Source organism: Oncorhynchus mykiss, chromosome 8, assembly GCF_013265735.2.
Source record: "Oncorhynchus mykiss isolate Arlee chromosome 8, USDA_OmykA_1.1, whole genome shotgun sequence".
NCBI lineage: Eukaryota > Metazoa > Chordata > Actinopteri > Salmoniformes > Salmonidae > Oncorhynchus > Oncorhynchus mykiss.
Window position 1 is genome coordinate 18,763,976 of NC_048572.1, and position 22,334 is coordinate 18,786,309.

General features: G+C 45.9%; 1 protein-coding gene across 1 annotated transcript in view; it reads left to right on the forward strand.

The window, feature by feature from the left end:
- Positions 1-22,131, forward strand: part of LOC110529529 (cyclin-dependent kinase 19) — a 70,048-nt gene extending 47,917 nt beyond the window's left edge. The window contains exons 6-13 of the mRNA XM_021611779.2: positions 1,428-1,559; positions 3,210-3,353; positions 3,570-3,639; positions 3,819-3,891; positions 4,369-4,466; positions 6,842-6,920; positions 18,767-19,000; positions 21,140-22,131. Coding sequence (XP_021467454.1) covers positions 1,428-1,559; positions 3,210-3,353; positions 3,570-3,639; positions 3,819-3,891; positions 4,369-4,466; positions 6,842-6,920; positions 18,767-19,000; positions 21,140-21,256 — 947 coding nt within the window. The 3' untranslated portion in view covers positions 21,257-22,131. The remainder of the gene's footprint in view (positions 1-1,427; positions 1,560-3,209; positions 3,354-3,569; positions 3,640-3,818; positions 3,892-4,368; positions 4,467-6,841; positions 6,921-18,766; positions 19,001-21,139) is intronic.
- Positions 22,132-22,334: the final 203 nt, after the last annotated feature.

Below are 22,334 nucleotides of genomic sequence, written 5' to 3' on the forward strand. Positions count from 1 at the left end.
TTTTGCGTTCCGTTGGCTGTAGCCTGGAATAAAGTGGGCAGCCAGCGTCTTCTCCCATGGTGAAGGGTTCTTGCCTTCCCCTCCACTCTGGTAAAGGGTAAATATGATTTTGCCGCTTCCCTTGCCATTAGTTGTTCATCTCAGGAGCCTCCTTCATACCTATTCAGCGAGGGCATGGCGGGAGCTATAGGTTCCGCCACTTTGCATCGCTGAGCCAGAGGCCCGCCCACCATCATGTCAGTATCTCTGACTTGACCGAGCCCCCTCAATAATCCCTGGGAAGTCGGAGCGTAGGGAAGTTGGCAGAGCGGACGATTTTCCCGAAGGAGAGGTCGGAGAACTCTTCCCTCTCCTCGGTGTCACTGCTACACTTAGCCTCCCCGGGGGGAGGGGAGGCCGTGAGCTTGGGTCAGTGGAGTCGGCTCTTTGAAAATAGCGTCCTCCATATCCCCAATGTCGTCAGTTTCATCATCTCCAGAAGAGCCCTGAGAGTGCAGAGATAACACCAATTGTTCCCGCCGCATCTTGAAGGATAACAGGATGCAGCTGATGCATTCCGGGGTCCTGGATGTCGTCTCTGGCGTGCTTTGGGCCCAAGCAAATGGAACAAGTCGTGTGAGTCCAGACCCGCAGAGAGACAGGAACAGCAGCATTGAGCTCTTAAAAGATTTTGGGGGTGGCAGGACCGTCTTGAGGCTTATCTTGTCATGCAATTCTTCAGACCAATCTTCAGTCTCGCTGAAGGAAAAGTCATCCACATAATAATTCACATTTCCTGTTGCTGCAGGATTATTTTCCTGCTGTGACAAACTGGCTCAATTTAAGATCCCACATCTGTATGGTTTGCTCAACAGAGCCTGAGATCCTTCCTACAACCAAGCACTACCTCCCTCACTGAAATCAAGTCAAAGTTTATTCATCATGTACACAGTTTACAGCAGGTATGAACGGTGCAGAGAAAGGCTTACATGCCAGCTCCCTCAACAGTGCAGTACAACTATCAATAATAATCCATATCAATAGTAGCCTTGGGTTCAGGCCGCCCTGTGTTTCATTGTCATTCATTCACGTTGATACTATGTTGTGTTTCCCCCACTATCTTATATACGTTGATACTATGTTGTGTTTCCCCCACTATCTTATATACGTTGAGACTATGTTGTGTTTCCCCCACTATCTTATATACGTTGAGACTATGTTGTGTTTCCCCCACTATCTTATATACGTTGAGACTATGTTGTGTTATCCCCACTATCTTATATATGTTGAGACTATGTTGTGTTTCCCCCACTATCTTATATACGTTGATACTATGTGGTGTTTCCCCCACTATCTTATATACGTTGATACTATGTTGTGTTTCCCCCACTATCTTAATTACGTTGATACTATGTTGTGTTTCCCACACTATTTTACCCACGTTTTAGCTGACATGGGCTTCGCCAGACTCTTCAACTCTCCTCTCAAACCCCTGGCAGACCTTGACCCCGTTGTGGTGACATTTTGGTACAGGGCCCCTGAGCTTCTGCTAGGGGCCAGACATTACACCAAAGCAATCGGTGAGTTGTTAGCCTTAAGGCAAGAGGTACATACATCAAAAGACCTTCCATAGAAGTTATTATGTAGCCTGAATTATTTTCATACCAAAGGTACATACGTTGAAAGACGTTTCAGAGAAGTTATTGTGATTTTCATACCTAACACATGCTTCCTATTTTGTAACCAAAGCGTGGAGATTAGATGGAAAATGAATTGAAACCGACCAGCACAGACAGGCCAGTAGAACTTTGCTCCTTGATTGTTTACTTAAACAGTTTTTTGCATTTACTCTCGTTACTCTATGCCAGCCTCAGAGCCATGTTTGGTCCTGTGTGGCTCAGTTGGTACAGCATGGCGCTTGCAACGCCGGAGTTGTGGTTTCGATTCCCACGGGGGACCAGTACGAAAAAGGATGAAAAATGTATGCACTCACTATTGTAAGTCACTCTGGATAAGAGCGTCTGCTAAATGAATAAAATCTCAAATATACAGCTCTGGTCAGACTCAGTATATGTGGACATTCACAGATACTATGTGGGTGTCATTGACAGCAAGGGCCTGACAAGCATTGTGATACGTGGTCTTTATCTGTATGAAGGGTATGTCTTGTGTATAATTAGCTAGATGACATCCCTAGCAACACGCAGGCTCCAACACTCTTACATTCCTATTTATAAGGCCATTTTAGGAATACTGCCATTTAATCTATCCTCTGTTCTAGCTTGAAATGAAAACGCATACAAGTCTTGTTTTATGCTAAGAGTTACGAAAATTAGAACCGAGCATAGAAAAAGGTCATTTCATTACTCAGCCCCCTGGTCTTGGAATTCCCTCCAAACCAACCTAAAAGTACAGGTTGTTGAGACCTGGTTATCACCCGATGTTACCTCTTTGCTTTGCCTTATGGAAGGAAGCATGTTGTTTTACTGATTCATTGTATTATTTCACACACACCACACACATGCCTGTGTGCCTGCACACACACACACACACACACACACACACACACACACACACACACACACACACACACACACACACACACACACACACACCTACTGTTTGTTTGCTGTTGTATTTGTACTGTTGCCAGTATCTTCTGTCTGTGTTGCCCGTTTTGTCTTAAATTACATTTGTTCTTAATTTACTTGCCTGGTTAAATAAAATAAATCCCTGGAACCCTTGCCTGGGAATGTCAAGTATAAATGACATATGACATATATTACTCAATCGAGCCCTCCAGGCCAAACCCAACAAGCCCTTCGGGGTGTCATCACAGATACATACAGTGTAGCAGATCTGAACACGTTAAGTCCCAAGGCATCCATTACAGCCTGTGACTGTTGAAAGGAGTTTAGAGGAGTTTAGTTTGTGTCTCATTATACACAGTGTACCCATCGTTTTCTGTGTCCTGTAGTGGAGAAACATAGGGAAGGATAAAGACATTCTCACTAACAGATATTTGAATCCTTCACTCTGTTTCTCCACAATGGGACATATAATATAATGGGTACAAAAGGCTAGTTTCCAAACAGAGTGAAGGATGAAGACATTGTCACAGACAGATAGCCCTTGATGGCTGATGTTTTTGTGTTCGTCCCTGCTAATGACAAAGGTATAGGCCAAGACCACTTGAGTGTAATTGCTAACTGCTTGTCTGTCCGATGCAGACATTTGGGCGATTGGCTGCATCTTTGCGGAGCTGCTGACATCGGAGCCCATATTCCACTGTCGCCAGGAGGACATTAAGACCAGCAACCCCTTCCACCACGACCAGCTGGACAGGATATTCAGTGTCATGGGCTTCCCAGCAGGTCTGACCAGCACACACACATGCTCGCGCACACACACACGGTCATGAAAGTCATGACGTATACTATGTCATCATCAACCTTGACCTTCTCATGTGCTTGTTGTCATAGCTACAATATGTACAGTAGATTACATTATCCTCTGAAGACAGCATGTGCTTCGTCCGAGTATAAGAATTGGGTTAAAGTGACTGAAGTTTTTCTGTTTGAATTGGCCAGATAAAGATTGGGAAGACATCAGGAAGATGCCAGAGTTCCCCACCCTTCAGAAAGACTTCAGGAGAACGACGTGAGTGGCTTGATATTCTGACCATACCTGGGCTTTCTCGGCTGTCAAAAGATGCCTGAACCTTTTACACACATCTTACATCACGTTTCAACCGTTCTCTCAAGGAGGCAGCATGTTGAGACTATTCCCCTGCTTTAAGATGTCGGTTTTTGTCTTTGCTGTGTTTCACTCATTCTCAGGTATGCAAATAGCAGTCTAATCAAATACATGGAGAAGCATAAAGTCAAACCTGACAGCAAGGTTTTCCTGTTGGTAAGCACACCTTCTAGTAACCATTAGATGCTTGAACATAGGTGCCAGTTTATGGAGGGCATGCTAACGTATCTACTCAACCACACCATAGGGTGATTTATACTTAAGCTATATGTAAGTCACAAGGGGGTGGTATATGGCAAATATACCACGGCTCAGGGTTGTTCTTATTCATGACGCAATGCGAAGGTATATTGGCCATATACCACAAACCCCCGAGGAGCCTTATTGATATTATAAACTGGTTACCAATGTAAACAGAGCAGTAAAAAATTTTGTCATACCTGTGGTATACTGTCTGAAATACCACGGCTGTCAGCCAATCAGCATTCAGGGCTCGAACCACCAAATTTATAATGGAGAATATAAGATAACAAGGCCCAATCTAGATATTAGTGCTGTAAAACCAATAAGCCTGGGCTGGCTGATCGGGTTTGCTTGGCACCACTAACCCAGTGTTCATTAACCACCTTTCAGCTCCAGAAACTCCTTACAATGGACCCCACTAAAAGGATTACGTCTGAACAGGCACTACAGGACCCATATTTCCTGGAGGATCCCTTACCAACCTCAGAGTGAGAGCAACTAAACTTCATTTTCCAAACACAGTCTAGATCATAGTCATCCTCTCCACACATTAACACAGTTACATCTTCACCATGATACATCTGTCTGATAAACTAACAATGGAGATTGTTGATTCAGCGAACTAAAAACAGCCCACTTCCAATTTGATTTCATAGTCATAGTCTGGTATTTGAATTTGATAGTTTCCTGTTTTTATCTTGAGTGGCCTGGTTGTGTGTGTTTAAAAAAAACATAGATACAGTGCCTTGCAAAAGTATTCACCCCCTTGGCGTTTTTCCTATTTGGTTGCATTACAACCTGTAATATAAATTCATTTTTATTTGGATTTCATGTAATGGACATACACAAAATAGTCCAAATTGGTGAAGTGAACTTGTTTCAAAACATTCAAAAAAATTGAAAAGTGGTGCGTGCATATGTATTCATCCCCTTTGCTATGAAGCTCCTAAATAAGATCTGGTGCAACCAATTACCTTCAGAAGTCACATAATTAGTTAGATTGCACACAGGTGGACTTTATTTAAGTGTCACATGATCTGTCACATGATCTTAGTATATATTACACCTGTTCTGAAAGGCCCCAGAGTCTGCAACAACACAAAGTGAGGGGCACCACCAAGCAAGTCGCACCATGAAGACCAAGTAGCTCTCCAAACAGGTCAGGGACAAAGTTGCGGAGGGGTTGGGTTATAAAAAAATATCAGAAACTTTGAACATCCCACGGAGCAACATTCAATCCATTATACATTTTTTCTTAAGAATATGGCACTACAACAAACCTGCCAAGAGAGGGCCACCCACCAAAACTCACGGACCAGGCAAGGAGGGCATTAATCAGAGAGGCAACAAAGAGACCAAACCCTGAAGGAGCTGCAAAGCTCCACAGCAGAGATTGGAGTATCTGTCCATAGGACCACTTTAAGCCTTACACTCCAAGGAGCTGGGCTTTACAGAAGAGTGTCTAGAAGAAAGCCATTGCTTAAAGAAAAAAATTAGCAAACACGCTTGGTGTTCGCCAAAAAGCATGTGGGAGACTCCCCAAACATATGGAAGAAGATACTCTGGTCAGATGAGACTAAAATTGACCTTTTTGGCCATTAAGGAAAATGCTATGTCTGGCGCAAACCCAATACTTCTCATCACCCCGAGAACACCATCCTCACAGTGAAGCATGGCATCGTGCTGTGGGGATGTTTTTCATCGGCATGGACACTGGTCAGAATTGAAGGAATGATGGATGGCACTAAATACAATGATATTCTTGAGGGAAACCTGTTTCAGTCTACCAGAGATTTGAGACTTTGACAGAGGTTCACCTTCCAGCAGGACAATGACCCTAAGCATACTGCTAAAGCAACACTTGAGTGGTTTAAGGGGAAACATTTAAATGTCTTGGAATGGCCTAATCAAAGCCCAGACCTCAATCCAATTGAAAATCTGTGGTATGACTTAAAGATTGCTGTATACCAGCGGAACCCATCCAACTTGAAGGAGCTGGAGTAGTTTTGCCTTGAAGAATGGGCAAAAATCCCAGTGGCTAGATATGCCAAGCTTATAGAGATATACCCAAGAGACTTGCTGTCACGCCCTGTCCTTAGTTATCTTTGTTTTCTTTATTATTTTGGTTAGGTCAGGGTGTGACATGGGGGATTTATGTGTTTTGTCTGGTCTAGGGGTTTTTGTATGTTTATGGGTCTGTTTCCTTTCTAGGTAGTTTGTATGTCTATGGTTGCCTAGATTGATTCTCAATTAGAGGCAGCTGTCTATCGTTGTCTCTGATTGGGAACCATATTTAGGCAGCCATATTCTGTGGGTACTTTGTGGGTGATTGTTTCCTGTCTCTGTGTTCTCTGCACCAGATAGGACTGTTTCGGTTTTGCCACGTTTGTTATTTTTATTTTGTGGAGTGGAGTGTTCACGTTTTCGTTTTTCATTAAAATATGTTGAACACGAACTACGCTGCATTTTGGTCCGATCCCTGCTACACCTCTCTTCAGACGAAGAGGAGGAAATCAGCCGTGACACTTGCAGCTGTAATTGCTGCAAAAGGTGGCTCTACAAAGTATTGACTTAGAGGGGGTGAATAGTTATGCACGCTCCAGTTTTTTGTCTTATTTCTTGTTTGTTTCACAATAAAAATTATTTTGCATCTTCAAAGCATGTTGTGTAAATCAAGTTATACAAACCCTCGAAAAATCTATTTTAATTCCAGGTTGTACGGCAACAGAATAGGAAAAAATGCCCAGGGGAGTGAATACTTTCGCAAGCCACTGTATATCAAGAATAATTGGTCTTTGTACGCATAGCACCCAGCTAGTCTGTTTCTGATTGTGTGTATCCCTCGTCTCATTCTCTCCTGTAGTGTATTTGCCGGATGTCAGATACCTTACCCAAAACGAGAGTTTCTAAACGAAGATGAGCCAGATGAGAAAACAGAGAAGGTAAACAGAGGTGAAATGCTTTGGGCTATAGACTAAAAGTGTAATCCTGGGATATGCATCAAGAATCCCCCACAATTCTGAGCCTTCCTTGTCCTTATGCTTTTATTAACAACTGTCATCGTGCTGTCTGAATAGACCCAAAACACCTTAATAAATAGACCCAAAACACCTTAATTTTTAGACCCAAAGCACTTTAATAAAAAGACGCAAAACAGCTTAATAAATAGACCCAAAATACCTTAATAGAAACAGTAATGGAATGTCAGCCCAGCAGTAGGGGTTTCATAAGGTTATTGAAAGTGCAGGGTAAGGGTCCATTGAAAATGAGCAGTCTGTGGCCTAGGGTGATTAAGTGTTCTGAGCCGCTGCCTCCGGACCACATATACCACTGCAGCAGCATGGATTTGATTCCTGCCCCATCTTTACTGTATACCTCTGTCCTATCCAATAAACATAAAATATGTGAGGAGTGGGACTGCCCCAATCCTTTAAAATAAGGGAAGAGAGAAAGACATACCATGGGATAATAAGGATTAAGGACAAGCTGCACAACAGCAGCAGCTTCAGCCAGCAACACAGGAGAAGGGTTGGTCCAATCACCTCTGGAGGTTAACGTCACTCCAGTTAGCCCGTCCCCTGATAGCACGTCAGCTAAACAAAGATGAGAAATCAGAAGGTAAAACTCTGAAGTGTGTCAGGTGGTTGCCTTTAGTTCATGGGATACAGGTGGCTGAGTGAGATATGAATTGAGAGGGAACCCCAGCCCTTCTCTGTCATACACTTTTTCTATGCGTATCTCACTAAGCTCTCAACGCGTATCTCACTAAGCTCTCAACGCGTATCTCACTAAGCTCTCCACGCGTATCTCACTAAGCTCTCCACGCGTATCTCACTAAGCTCTCCATGCGTATCTCACTAAGCTCTCGAAAGCGTATCTCACTAAGATCTCAACACGTATCTCACTAAGCTCTCCACGCGTATCTCACTAAGCTCTCCACACGTATCTCACTAAGCTTTCAACGCGTATCTCACTAAGCTCTCCACGCGTATCTCACTAAGCTTTCAACGCGTATCTCACTAAGCTCTCCACGCGTATCTCACTAAGCTCTCAACGTGTATCTCACTAAGCTCTCGAAAGCGTATCTCACTAAGCTCTCAACGCGTATCTCACTAAGCTCTCCATGCGTATCTCACTAAGCTCTCGAAAGCGTATCTCACTAAGATCTCAACACGTATCTCACTAAGCTCTCCACGCGTATCTCACTAAGCTCTCCACACGTATCTCACTAAGCTTTCAACGCGTATCTCACTAAGCTCTCCACGCGTATCTCACTAAGCTCTCAACGTGTATCTCACTAAGCTCTCGAAAGCGTATCTCACTAAGCTCTCAACGCGTATCTCACTAAGCTCTCGAAAGCGTATCTCACTAAGCTCTCAACGTGTATCTCACTAAGCTCTCAATGCATATCTCACTAAGCTCTCCACGCGTATCTCACTAAGCTCTCAACGCGTATCTCACTAAGCTCTCCAAGCGTATCTCACTAAGCTCTCCACGTGTATCTCACTAAGCTCTCGAAAGCGTATCTCACTAAGCTCTCCACGCGTATCTCACTAAGCTCTCAGCGCGTATCTCACTAAGCTCTCAACGCGTATCTCACTAAGCTCTCGAAATAATATCTCACTAAGCCCTTCGAAAGAATATCTCACTAAACTCTCGAAAGCGTATCTCACTAAGCTCTTGACGCGTATTTCACTAAGCTCTCGAAAGCGTATCTCACTAAGCTCTCCACGCGTATCTCACTAAGCTCTCCACGCGTATCTCACTAAGCTCTCCATGCGTATCTCACTAAGCTCTCGAAAGCGTATCTCACTAAGCTCTCCACGCGTATCTCACTAAGCTCTCCACGCATGTCTCACTAAGCTCTCCACGCGTATCTCACTAAGCTCTCCACGCGTATCTCACTAAGCTCTCCATGCGTATCTCACTAAGCTCTCGAAAGCGTATCTCACTAAGCTCTCCAAGCGTATCTCACTAAGCTCTCCACGTGTATCTCACTAAGCTCTCGAAAGCGTATCTCACTAAGCTCTCCACGCGTATCTCACTAAGCTCTCAGCGCGTATCTCACTAAGCTCTCAACGCGTATCTCACTAAGCTCTCGAAAGAATATCTCACTAAGCCCTTCGAAAGAATATCTCACTAAACTCTCGAAAGCGTATCTCACTAAGCTCTTGACGCGTATTTCACTAAGCTCTCGAAAGCGTATCTCACTAAGCTCTCCACGCGTATCTCACTAAGCTCTCCACGCGTATCTCACTAAGCTCTCCATGCGTATCCCACTAAGCTCTCGAAAGCGTATCTCACTAAGCTCTCCACGCGTATCTCACTAAGCTCTCCACGCATGTCTCACTAAGCTCTCCACGCGTATCTCACTAAGCTCTCCACGCGTATCTCACTAAGCTCTCCATGCGTATCTCACTAAGCTCTCGAAAGCGTATCTCACTAAGCTCTCCACGCGTATCTCACTAAGCTCTCCACGCATGTCTCACTAAGCTCTCAACGCGTATCTCACTAAGCTCTCCACGCGTATCTCACTAAGCTCTCAACGCGTATCTCACTAAGCTCTCAACGCGTATCTCACTAAGCTCTCAACGTGTATCTCACTAAGCTCTCGAAAGCGTATCTCACTAAGCTCTCAACGCGTATCTCACTAAGCTCTCAGCGCGTATCTCACTAAGCTCTCGAAAGCGTATCTCACTAAGCTCTCAACGTGTATTTCACTAAGCTCTCAACGCATATCTCACTAAGCTCTCCACGCGTATCTCACTAAGCTCTCGAAAGCGTATCTCACTAAGCTCTCCACGCGTATCTCACTAAGCTCTCAACGCGTATCTCACTAAGCTCTCAACTCGTATCTCACTAAGCTCTCAACGCGTATCTCACTAAGCTCTCAACGCGTATCTCACTAAGCTCTCCACGCGTATCTCACTAAGCTCTCGAAAGCGTATCTCACTAAACGCTCCACGCGTATCTGACTAAGCTCTCGAAAGCGTATCTCACTAAGCTCTCGAAAGCGTATCTCACTAAGCTCTCAACGTGTATCTCACTAAGCTCTCCACGCGTATCTCACTAAGCTCTCGAAAGCGTATCTCACTAAGCTCTCCACGCGTATCTCACTAAGCTCTCAACGTGTATCTCACTAAGCTCTCGAAAGCGTATCTCACTAAGCTCTCAACGCGTATCTCACTAAGCTCTCGAAAGCGTATCTCACTAAGCTCTCAACGTGTATCTCACTAAGCTCTCAACGTGTATCTCACTAAGCTCTCGAAAGCGTATCTCACTAAGCTCTCAACGCGTATCTCACTAAGCTCTCGAAAGCGTATCTCACTAAGCTCTCAACGTGTATCTCACTAAGCTCTCCACGCGTATCTCACTAAGCTCTCGAAAGCGTATCTCACTAAGCTCTCAACGCGTATCTCACTAAGCTCTCCACGCGTATCTCAATAAGCTCTCAACGTGTATCTCACTAAGCTCTCAACGCATATCTCACTAAGCTCTCCACGCGTATCTCACTAAGCTCTCAATGCGTATCTCACTAAGCTCTCAACGCGTATCTCACTAAGCTCTCGAAAGCGTATCTCACTAAGCTCTCAACGCGTATCTCACTAAGCTCTCCACGCGTATCTCACTAAGCTCTCAACGTGTATCTCACTAAGCTCTCAACGCATATCTCACTAAGCTCTCCACACGTATCTCACAGAGCTCTCAACGCGTATCTCACTAAGCTCTCCACGCGTATCTCACTAAGCTCTCAACGTGTATCTCACTAAGCTCTCGAAAGCGTATCTCACTAAGCTCTCAACGCGTATCTCACTAAGCTCTCGAAAGCGTATCTCACTATGCTCTCAACGCGTGTCTCACTAGGCTCTCAACGCGTATCTCACTAAGCTCTCCACGCGTATCTCACTAAGCTCTCCACGCGTATCTCACTAAGCTCTCCACGCGTGTCTCACTAAGCTCTCAACGCGTATCTCACTAAGCTCTCCACGCGTATCTCACTAAGCTCTCCACGCGTATCTCACTAAGCTCTCCACGCGTATCTCACTAAGCTCTCAACGCGTGTCTCACTAAGCTCTCAACGCGTATCTCACTAAGCTCTCAACGCGTATCTCACTAAGCTCTCCACGCGTATCTCACTAAGCTCTCCACGCGTATCTCACTAAGCTCTCCACGCGTGTCTCACTAAGCTCTCAACGCGTATCTCACTAAGCTCTCCACGCGTATCTCACTAAGCTCTCCACGCGTATCTTACTAAGCTCTCCACGCGTATCTCACTAAGCTCTCAACGCGTGTCTCACTAAGCTCTCAACGCGTATCTCACTAAGCTCTCCACGCGTATCTCACTAAGCTCTCCACGCGTATCTCACTAAGCTCTCCACGCGTATCTCACTAAGCTCTCCACGCGTATCTCACTAAGTTCTCCACACGTATCTCACTAAGCTCTCCACACGTATCTCACTAAGCTTTCAACGCGTATCTCACTAAGCTCTCCACGCGTATCTCACTAAGCTCTCAACGTGTATCTCACTAAGCTCTCGAAAGCGTATCTCACTAAGCTCTCAACGCGTATCTCACTAAGCTCTCGAAAGCGTATCTCACTAAGCTCTCAACGCGTATCTCACTAAGCTCTCCACGCGTATCTCACTAAGCTCTCGAAAGCGTATCTCACTAAGCTCTCAACGCGTATCTCACTAAGCTCTCCACGCGTATCTCACTAAGCTCTCAACGTGTATCTCACTAAGCTCTCAACGCATATCTCACTAAGCTCTCCACGCGTATCTCACTAAGCTCTCAATGCGTATCTCACTAAGCTCTCAACGCGTATCTCACTAAGCTCTCGAAAGCGTATCTCACTAAGCTCTCAACGCGTATCTCACTAAGCTCTCCACGCGTATCTCACTAAGCTCTCAACGTGTATCTCACTAAGCTCTCAACGCATATCTCACTAAGCTCTCCACGCGTATCTCACTAAGCTCTCAATGCGTATCTCACTAAGCTCTCAACGCGTATCTCACTAAGCTCTCGAAAGCGTATCTCACTAAGCTCTCAACGCGTATCTCACTAAGCTCTCCACGCGTATCTCACTAAGCTCTCAACGTGTATCTCACTAAGCTCTCAACGCATATCTCACTAAGCTCTCCACACGTATCTCACAGAGCTCTCAACGCGTATCTCACTAAGCTCTCCACGCGTATCTCACTAAGCTCTCCACGCGTGTCTCACTAAGCTCTCCACGCGTATCTCACTAAGCTCTCCACGCGTATCTCACTAAGCTCTCAACGCGTATCTCACTAAGCTCTCCACGCGTATATCACTAAGCTCTCCACGCGTATCTCACTAAGCTCTCCACGCGTGTCTCACTAAGCTCTCAACGCGTATCTCACTAAGCTCTCCACGCGTATCTCACTAAGCTCTCCACGCGTATCTTACTAAGCTCTCCACGCGTATCTCACTAAGCTCTCAACGCGTGTCTCACTAAGCTCTCAACGCGTATCTCACTAAGCTCTCCACGCGTATCTCACTAAGCTCTCCACGCGTATCTCACTAAGCTCTCCACGCGTATCTCACTAAGCTCTCCACGCGTATCTCACTAAGTTCTCCACGCGTATCTCACTAAGCTCTCCACACGTATCTCACTAAGCTTTCAACGCGTATCTCACTAAGCTCTCCACGCGTATCTCACTAAGCTCTCAACGTGTATCTCACTAAGCTCTCGAAAGCGTATCTCACTAAGCTCTCAACGCGTATCTCACTAAGCTCTCGAAAGCGTATCTCACTAAGCTCTCAACGCGTATCTCACTAAGCTCTCCACGCGTATCTCACTAAGCTCTCGAAAGCGTACCTCACTAAGCTCTCAACGCGTATCTCACTAAGCTCTCCACGCGTATCTCACTAAGCTCTCAACGTGTATCTCACTAAGCTCTCAACGCATATCTCACTAAGCTCTCCACGCGTATCTCACTAAGCTCTCAATGCGTATCTCACTAAGCTCTCAACGCGTATCTCACTAAGCTCTCGAAAGCGTATCTCACTAAGCTCTCAACGCGTATCTCACTAAGCTCTCCACGCGTATCTCACTAAGCTCTCAACGTGTATCTCACTAAGCTCTCAACGCATATCTCACTAATATCTCCACACGTATCTCACAGAGCTCTCAACGCGTATCTCACTAAGCTCTCCACGCGTATCTCACTAAGCTCTCAACGTGTATCTCACTAAGCTCTCGAAAGCGTATCTCACTAAGCTCTCAACGCGTATCTCACTAAGCTCTCGAAAGCGGATCTCACTAAGCTCTCAACGCGTGTCTCACTAGGCTCTCAACGCGTATCTCACTAAGCTCTCCACGCGTATCTCACTAAGCTCTCCACGCGTATCTCACTAAGCTCTCCACGCGTGTCTCACTAAGCTCTCAACGCGTATCTCACTAAGCTCTCCACGCGTATCTCACTAAGCTGTCCACGCGTATCTCACTAAGCTCTCCACGCGTATCTCACAGAGCTCTCAACGCGTATCTCACTAAGCTCTCCACGCGTATCTCACTAAGCTCTCAACGTGTATCTCACTAAGCTCTCGAAAGCGTATCTCACTAAGCTCTCAACGCGTATCTCACTAAGCTCTCGAAAGCGGATCTCACTAAGCTCTCAACGCGTGTCTCACTAGGCTCTCAACGCGTATCTCACTAAGCTCTCCACGCGTATCTCACTAAGCTCTCCACGCGTATCTCACTAAGCTCTCCACGCGTGTCTCACTAAGCTCTCAACGCGTATCTCACTAAGCTCTCCACGCGTATCTCACTAAGCTGTCCACGCGTATCTCACTAAGCTCTCCACGCGTATCTCACTAAGCTCTCAACGCGTGTCTCACTAAGCTCTCAACGCGTATCTCACTAAGCTCTCCACACGTATCTCACTAAGCTCTCCACGCGTATCTCACTAAGCTCTCCACGCGTATCTCACTAAGCTCTCCACGCGTATCTCACTAAGCTCTCCACGCGTATCTCACTAAGCTCTCAACGCGTGTCTCACTAAGCTCTCAACGCGTATCTCACTAAGCTCTCCACGCGTATCTCACTAAGCTCTCCACGCGTATCTCACTAAGCTCTCCACGCGTATCTCACTAAGTTCTCCACGCGTATCTCACTAAGCTCTCCACGCGTATCTCACTAAGCTCTCCACGCATATCTCACTAAGCTCTCCACGCGTATCTGACTAAGCTCTCGAATGCGTATCTCACTAAGCTCTCCACGCGTATCTCACTAAGCTCTCAACGCATATCTCACTAAGCTCTCGAAAGCGTATCTCACTAAGCTCTCAACGCGTATCTCACTAAGCTCTCCACGCGTATCTCACTAAGCTCTCAACGCGTGTCTCACTAAGCTCTCAACGCGTATCTCACTAAGCTCTCCACGCGTATCTCACTAAGCTCTCCACGCGTATCTCACTAAGCTCTCAACGCGTGTCTCACTAAGCTCTCAACGCGTATCTCACTAAGCTCTCCACGCGTATCTCACTAAGCTCTCCACGCGTATCTCACTAAGCTCTCCACGCGTATCTCACTAAGTTCTCCACGCGTATCTCACTAAGCTCTCCACGCGTATCTCACTAAGCTCTCCACGCGTATCTCACTAAGCTCTCCACGCGTATCTGACTAAGCTCTCGAATGCGTATCTCACTAAGCTCTCCACGCGTATCTCACTAAGCTCTCAACGCATATCTCACTAAGCTCTCGAAAGCGTATCTCACTAAGCTCTCAACGCGTATCTCACTAAGCTCTCCACGCGTATTTCACTAAGCTCTCAACGCGTATCTCACTAAGCTCTCCACGCGTATCTCACTAAGCTCTCAACGCGTATCTCACTAAGCTCTCAACGTGTATCTCACTAAGCTCTCAACACGTATTTCACTAAGCTCTCCACGCGTATCTCACTAAGCTCTCAACGTGTATCTCACTAAGCTCTCCACGCGTATCTCACTAAGCTCTCAGCGCGTATCTTACTAAGCTCTCGAAAGCGTATCTCACTAAGCTCTCAACGCGTGTCTCACTAAGCTCTCGAAAGCGTATCTCACTAAGCTCTCAACGCGTATCTCACTAAGCTCTCGAAAGCGTATCTCACTAAGCTCTCAACGCGTATCTCACTAAGCTCTCAACGCGTATCTCACTAAGCTCTCGAAAGCGTATCTCAGTAAGCTCTCAACACGTATCTCACTAAGCTCTCCATGCGTATCTCACTACGCTCTCCACGCTTATCTCACTAAGCTCTCCACGCGTATCTCACTAAGCTCTCAACGCGTATCTCACTACGCTCTCCACGCTTATCTCACTAAGCTCTCAGCGCGTATCTCACTAAGCTCTCCACGCGTATCTCACTAAGCTCTCCACGCGTATCTGACTAAGCTCTCGAATGCGTATCTCACTAAGCTCTCCATGCGTATCTCACTAAGCTCTCCACGCGTATCTCACTAAGCTCTCAACGCGTATCTCACTAAGCTCTCGAAAGCGTATCTCACTAAGCTCTCAACGCGTATCTCACTAAGCTCTCCACGCGTATTTCACTAAGCTCTCAACGCGTATCTCATTAAGCTCTCCACGCGTATCTCACTAAGCTCTCAACGCGTATCTCACTAAGCTCTCAACGTGTATCTCACTAAGCTCTCAACGCGTATCTCACTAAGCTCTCCACGCGTATCTCACTAAGCTCTCAACGTGTATCTCACTAAGCTCTCCACGCGTATCTCACTAAGCTCTCCACGCGTATCTCACTAAGCTCTCCACGCGTATCTCACTAAGCTCTCAACGCGTGTCTCACTAAGCTCTCAACGCGTATCTCACTAAGCTCTCCACGCGTATCTCACTAAGCTCTCCACGCGTATCTCACTAAGCTCTCCACGCGTATCTCACTAAGTTCTCCACGCGTATCTCACTAAGCTCTCCACGCGTATCTCACTAAGCTCTCCACGCGTATCTCACTAAGCTCTCCACGCGTATCTTACTAAGCTCTCGAATGCGTATCTCACTAAGCTCTCCACGCGTATCTCACTAAGCTCTCAACGCATATCTCACTAAGCTCTCGAAAGCGTATCTCACTAAGCTCTCAACGCGTATCTCACTAAGCTCTCCACGCGTATTTCACTAAGCTCTCAACGCGTATCTCACTAAGCTCTCCACGCGTATCTCACTAAGCTCTCAACGCGTATCTCACTAAGCTCTCAACGTGTATCTCACTAAGCTCTCAACACGTATTTCACTAAGCTCTCCACGCGTATCTCACTAAGCTCTCAACGTGTATCTCACTAAGCTCTCCACGCGTATCTCACTAAGCTCTCAGCGCGTATCTTACTAAGCTCTCGAAAGCGTATCTCACTAAGCTCTCAACGCGTGTCTCACTAAGCTCTCGAAAGCGTATCTCACTAAGCTCTCAACGCGTATCTCACTAAGCTCTCGAAAGCGTATCTCACTAAGCTCTCAACGCGTATCTCACTAAGCTCTCAACGCGTATCTCACTAAGCTCTCGAAAGCGTATCTCAGTAAGCTCTCAACACGTATCTCACTAAGCTCTCCACGCGTATCTCACTACGCTCTCCACGCTTATCTCACTAAGCTCTCCACGCGTATCTCACTAAGCTCTCAACGCGTATCTCACTACGCTCTCCACGCTTATCTCACTAAGCTCTCAGCGCGTATCTCACTAAGCTCTCCACGCGTATCTCACTAAGCTCTCCACGCGTATCTGACTAAGCTCTCGAATGCGTATCTCACTAAGCTCTCCATGCGTATCTCACTAAGCTCTCCACGCGTATCTCACTAAGCTCTCAACGCGTATCTCACTAAGCTCTCGAAAGCGTATCTCACTAAGCTCTCAACGCGTATCTCACTAAGCTCTCCACGCGTATTTCACTAAGCTCTCAACGCGTATCTCATTAAGCTCTCCACGCGTATCTCACTAAGCTCTCAATGCGTATCTCACTAAGCTCTCAACGTGTATCTCACTAAGCTCTCAACGCGTATCTCACTAAGCTCTCCACGCGTATCTCACTAAGCTCTCAACGTGTATCTCACTAAGCTCTCCACGCGTATCTCACTAAGCTCTCAGCGCGTATCTTACTAAGCTCTCGAAAGCGTATCTCACTAAGCTCTCAACGCGTGTCTCACTAAGCTCTCGAAAGCGTATCTCACTAAGCTCTCAACGCGTATCTCACTAAGCTCTCGAAAGCATATCTCACTAAGCTCTCAACGCGTATCTCACTAAGCTCTCAACGCGTATCTCACTAAGCTCTCGAAAGCGTATCTCAGTAAGCTCTCAACACGTATCTCACTAAGCTCTCCACACGTATCTCACTACGCTCTCCACGCTTATCTCACTAAGCTCTCCACGTATCTCACTAAGCTCTCAACGCGTATCTCACTAAGCTCTCCACGCGTATTTCACTAAGCTCTCCACGCGTATCTCACTAAGCTCTCAAAGCGTATCTCACTAAGCTCTCCACGCTCTCAACGCGTATCTCACTAAGCTCTCAACGCGTATCTCACTAATTTCTCAAAGCGTATCTCACTAAGCTCTCCACGTGTATCTCACTAAGCTCTCGAAAGCGTATCTCACTAAGCTGTCAAAGCGTGTCTCACTAAGCTCTCAACGCGTATCTCACTAAGCTCTCAACGCGTATCTCACTAAGCTCTCAACACGTATCTCACTAAGCTCTCAACGCGTATCTCACTAAGCTCTCGAAAGCGTATCTCACTAAGCTCTCAACGTGTATCTCACTAAACTCTCAACGCGTATCTCACTAAGCTCTCAACGCGTATCTCACTAAGCTCTCAAAAGCGTATCTCACTAAGCTCTCGAAATTGTATCTCACTAAGCTCTCAAGACTTATCTCAAGACTTATCTCACTAAACTCTCACTAAACTTCATATCTTACTTGAGGTAAAGGTCTAACGTGGAGTTGTTCCCCTGATAGCAGATAGGCTACAGGAGGCTTTACTTGTACCATAGTGTTACTGATAATGTACTGTCGGCTGGCTGGTATCAAACACCATGTTGTGAATATACCAGACCCTATAGAAAGCAGGTGCTTGTATTATGCCAAGCCAAATCAGTGTGTTTGAGGTGAAGGGGAGTGTATGCATGTGCTTCAGCCAGAGAAATACCAGTCCCCTTCCCACTGAGCGGTTTCTGCGAATCCCCGCCCTGCATCACATTGGCAGCTGTTGTCAAGTAGGCAACACCTGATACAAGTGTTGCCTCAGAGCAGCCGTCAAGAAGGCTGCAGGGCCTCTGTGCCAACCAGGGCCCAGAGGGTATGAGAGGGACTCATTGTTTTAGCTGACCCAAACTTTCACGTGTCTCAGCCTCGTGGCCGTGGAGCTGTTGAGAAGTGATAAGCTGGCCTGAAGGCTCGGAGCGTAATTCTTGTTCAATAATTTCAGCCCACTGTTTACCAGGCCCAAACAAACACTGCAATACTGGGAACCTACTTCCCAGTTCCTAAATACTGTAAACAGTGACCATGATTGATCAGTGAGCGATTTGTACATTTGGCTGTTGTTGAACAGTAATGTTGTCTTGATACCATTTATTGAGTTAGCAGACCTTATTTACAATGTGCATGTATGGAATATGTTTTGTATGGATAGGAAACTGTGAGTGTGTTGGTGCAAATCTCAGAGATTACAATAAAGTTGTACACCAAGGAAACTGTTAGTATGTTGGTGCACAATGAATATTATTGCAGTCTCCATCTGTTACTCTTTATCTGTTCAACTGAACATGAATGTGTTTGTCCTCCATCAGAACCAGGTCCAACAGCACCAGCAGACGACAGCCCAGGCCCAGGCCCAGGCCCAGCAGCAGAGTGGCACCCAGCAGGCTTCTAACCAGCAGAGCTCCACCCAGACCAACGGCAATGCAGGGGCCACTGGAGCCAACTCCGGGGGAGGCCTACAGCACGGCCAGGACCAGGGGCCCCCCAACAAGAAATCTCGCACCGGGCCCTCAGGAGCCTCCTCAGGCACTGGGATCCACCAGGTTTGAGTTTTTACAGCCTTACATACATCCATAGTATTACTGTCCATTTTTTAATTGAAAGGAGATGGAAGGCGATGACAGTCACCAACAGTTTATAACCTATGGCATGTTTGCTATCTAGGGTTGACTTATTCAAATTTGCTTAATCCAAATAGGCCCTTGGAGGACCCAGAACGTGTGCCATCAACAGTGTTCCTTTATTAATGATTAATTTGACTATGGAGTAAAAATTAATGGCTGTGAACTTTTCCCCAAAGAGCCCTCAAGGTTTAAAACACGTACAGACGCGTACAGCAGAGTATGTCAGGGACATGCAAAACACGTGTTGTGCTCGGTTAGTGAACAGACACAACCCCCTCAACTCAGACCAGAGTGGAGTATTGTGCTAGCTAGTAGGATTGCAGGTCATGTTATATCAGAATGATAATGTCATTCCTCCAGTTCACACTAGCCTGTTGATAAAGGTGACAGCAAAAAAAGCTGCCCTCATTGTTGTTCCCCCTCTTGGCGCCTGCTCTATCTTTGACTGAGCCTCTATCACTGGGTGAGAGAGAGAGAGACAGAGTTGGAGCAAGAGTGAGTGAGTGAGTAAATGAGAGAGAGAGAGTGAGAAAGGCTGTAGTTAGAGCAAGAGTGAGTAAGTGAGAAAGAGAGGGACTATGAGCAAGAGTGACAGAGTGGAGATCATGGTACAGAGGAAAGGAGAGTGTTTTACATATGAGAAAGGTAAGCTGAAGGTGATCTCCCTGTTGTCCGGATCTCAATGGTGTTCTGTTCAGAGGTGTCTCCTCCTGGCTAGGCCCGGACCCTGTGGGGTTCTGGACTGACTGACTGACGAGGTGCTAGGCTATATTTAGCAGGGGGCTGAGGTTGCATGTGGACAGCTGCTGGACTCTTCAAAGTCAAGCCTTAGCAGAACAGATGTATTAATATCCCCTTGCTTTCTGGATGGGCAGACAGAGCTAGCTTGCTGTGTCTGTGGCGTCACATTCAACGCCCTTTCCCCCTCATTGATCACTTTCCCCAAGGCTATAGTACCCTAATGTGCACAACTCGCTCCTCCTTTCTGCCTGTGAGTGTAGATAGATAGACTCCTAGACAGGCGGCGACTGGAATTAGTTTGGCCGATGTCTCCGTACTTCAGGGGTTTCAGCCATGTTCTTCTCCTATTCCCCCAACCCTCCATCCAAGCCCTCTGGGTCCCAGTCCAGCTGTAGCTCCTCGGGGCCTAATAAATGTTTATCATCTAAAGACCAGGGACTTCTGCCTTTTCTTGCCTTTCTAAGAGGACATTTGGCCTTGGGCCCAGTCTGAGTTGGTTAGCGTGAGTCTCGGCCAGGTGTTTAGTTAGCCCTTCTGTTGACGTCTATTGATGTGTGGCTCAGTCCCCTTTAACCCAGATCAGTAATTCATTCAGACCCCCAGGTCTTCGGCATCAGCCACTTTTGATTTTATTTTACTCCGTTGTGTGATATGCAGTATACTTTTTAGGATATAGAATTGTAGGTCATGGTACTGTAAATAGCTTGGAATTGGGTCGGTAGTCTCTGGCTAAATATGTTGATGTAACCGATGTGAAATGGCTAGCTTGTTAGCGGTGGTGCGCGCTAATAGCGTTTCAATCGGTGACGTCACTTGCTCTGAGACCTTGAAGTAGTGGTTCCCCTTGCTCTGCAAGGGCCACGGCTTTTGTGGAGCGATGGGTAACGATGCTTCGTGGGTGTCAGTTGTTGATGTGTGCAGAGGGTCCCTGATTCGAGCCCGGGTAGGGGCGAGGGGACGGACGGAAGCTATACTGTTACATTGAGAAATCCATGAGAGGTATGTTGATAAGTACTACAGATCTATGGCTGTGTACATCATGCTTTTCTATTTGACTCGTTCTTGACCTATAACTTATTCAGCCAGATTTACAATTGCAAACATTGCCAACAAAAGTAATTTCCCTCCAACAAGGTGTCCTAAGGTAAAGTTATGGAATAATTTATGTTGTACAGGTTTTATTTCCAAACCCCATGCAAGGTCAAAATAAACAATGGTATTTTTCCAGTGGTGTTGATCGAAAAAGAATGAATGACAAATGTGGTCTCTAGCTGCCAACGGTTTACTATTTCCTCTCCATTCTTTTCTCCACTTCAGCACTCCAGCTCCCGCCTTGGTTACCAAAGCAACATCCAAGGTTCCACTCAGTCCCAGGGATACTCGTCGTCATCCCAGCAGAGCTCACAGTACTCACACCAGCCACACCGCTACTGAGGCTCTTAGAACAGGCCAGGGGCCTCTCCCAAACCAACCCTCGACCAAAAACAAACCTTAGCATAACCTCTCACCTCCCTCTGGCCAAGGTATTACTGACTCCTCATCCTGATCAAACCTCATTATGTGTCAGATAATTCCAACAACACAACAGTCACTCATTATCCACCTTCATGTCAGCCCTACTACACTGACTGACCCTGGCCTCACTTCCAGCCAATGTCCTCACACTTACTCACCCGAGGGCACTGCAATATGAAGGTCAACTCAACATAGGAACCAAAAACAAACCCTGCCTCCTTGAGGGGTAGGACAAGATTTTCTATTATCATCAAGTGGCAAAATCGATTGATACTAGATAAGAAGGAAACACGTCAGGTGCAACTGACTACACAACACAAAGACTATGAACCATGACACTTACAAAAACATGTTCTTCAAGAGGAAGAATTGCAGCTCTGTTCATATATAAATATATACTATATAATACCTTTTTTTATTTGTTTAACAAGAGACTTGTTTTTGCTCGTTTGCTATGTAGAGTTTGTTTACTTTGATTGTGGATGTTTTTGTAAATATTGTTCGATATAGAAGAAGATGGGATGAAACAGGAAAATAGCCCTTTACTGTCATCACTTTCCTTCACTGTACAGTTGTTTACCCTGGATTTCTGTTACCAATAACAATTGAATCAAAAGGAAGAAAATGAGCCAATCCTTTCCTGATGACAAAAGATCTTCTACTGAGATCTTCCCCTTGGCTTGGAAATACATTTGTACAGAAGAAAGTTAGCTCTTTAGCTGATGTGATTGCAGGGAATTACGAAATACACCATTTTATCTTAATCTTGTTATAAAAAACGTTTGTTTTCTCAATTTAAGCCTTTTGTTTTTCTAGATTTGTAGTCTGAAAGTCTGCATTGGAAGGAACTGTTTATCAGCCTTTCTTCAGTCTGCAGCAAGTTATGTAAGCATCTCTAGGTACCCCATGTCGCCTGACCGATAACAACTACCAAGCTACTGTTTTACTATGAGTCATGTCCATCAAGGAAACATTTGTCGGTGAATCTGAATGTTCT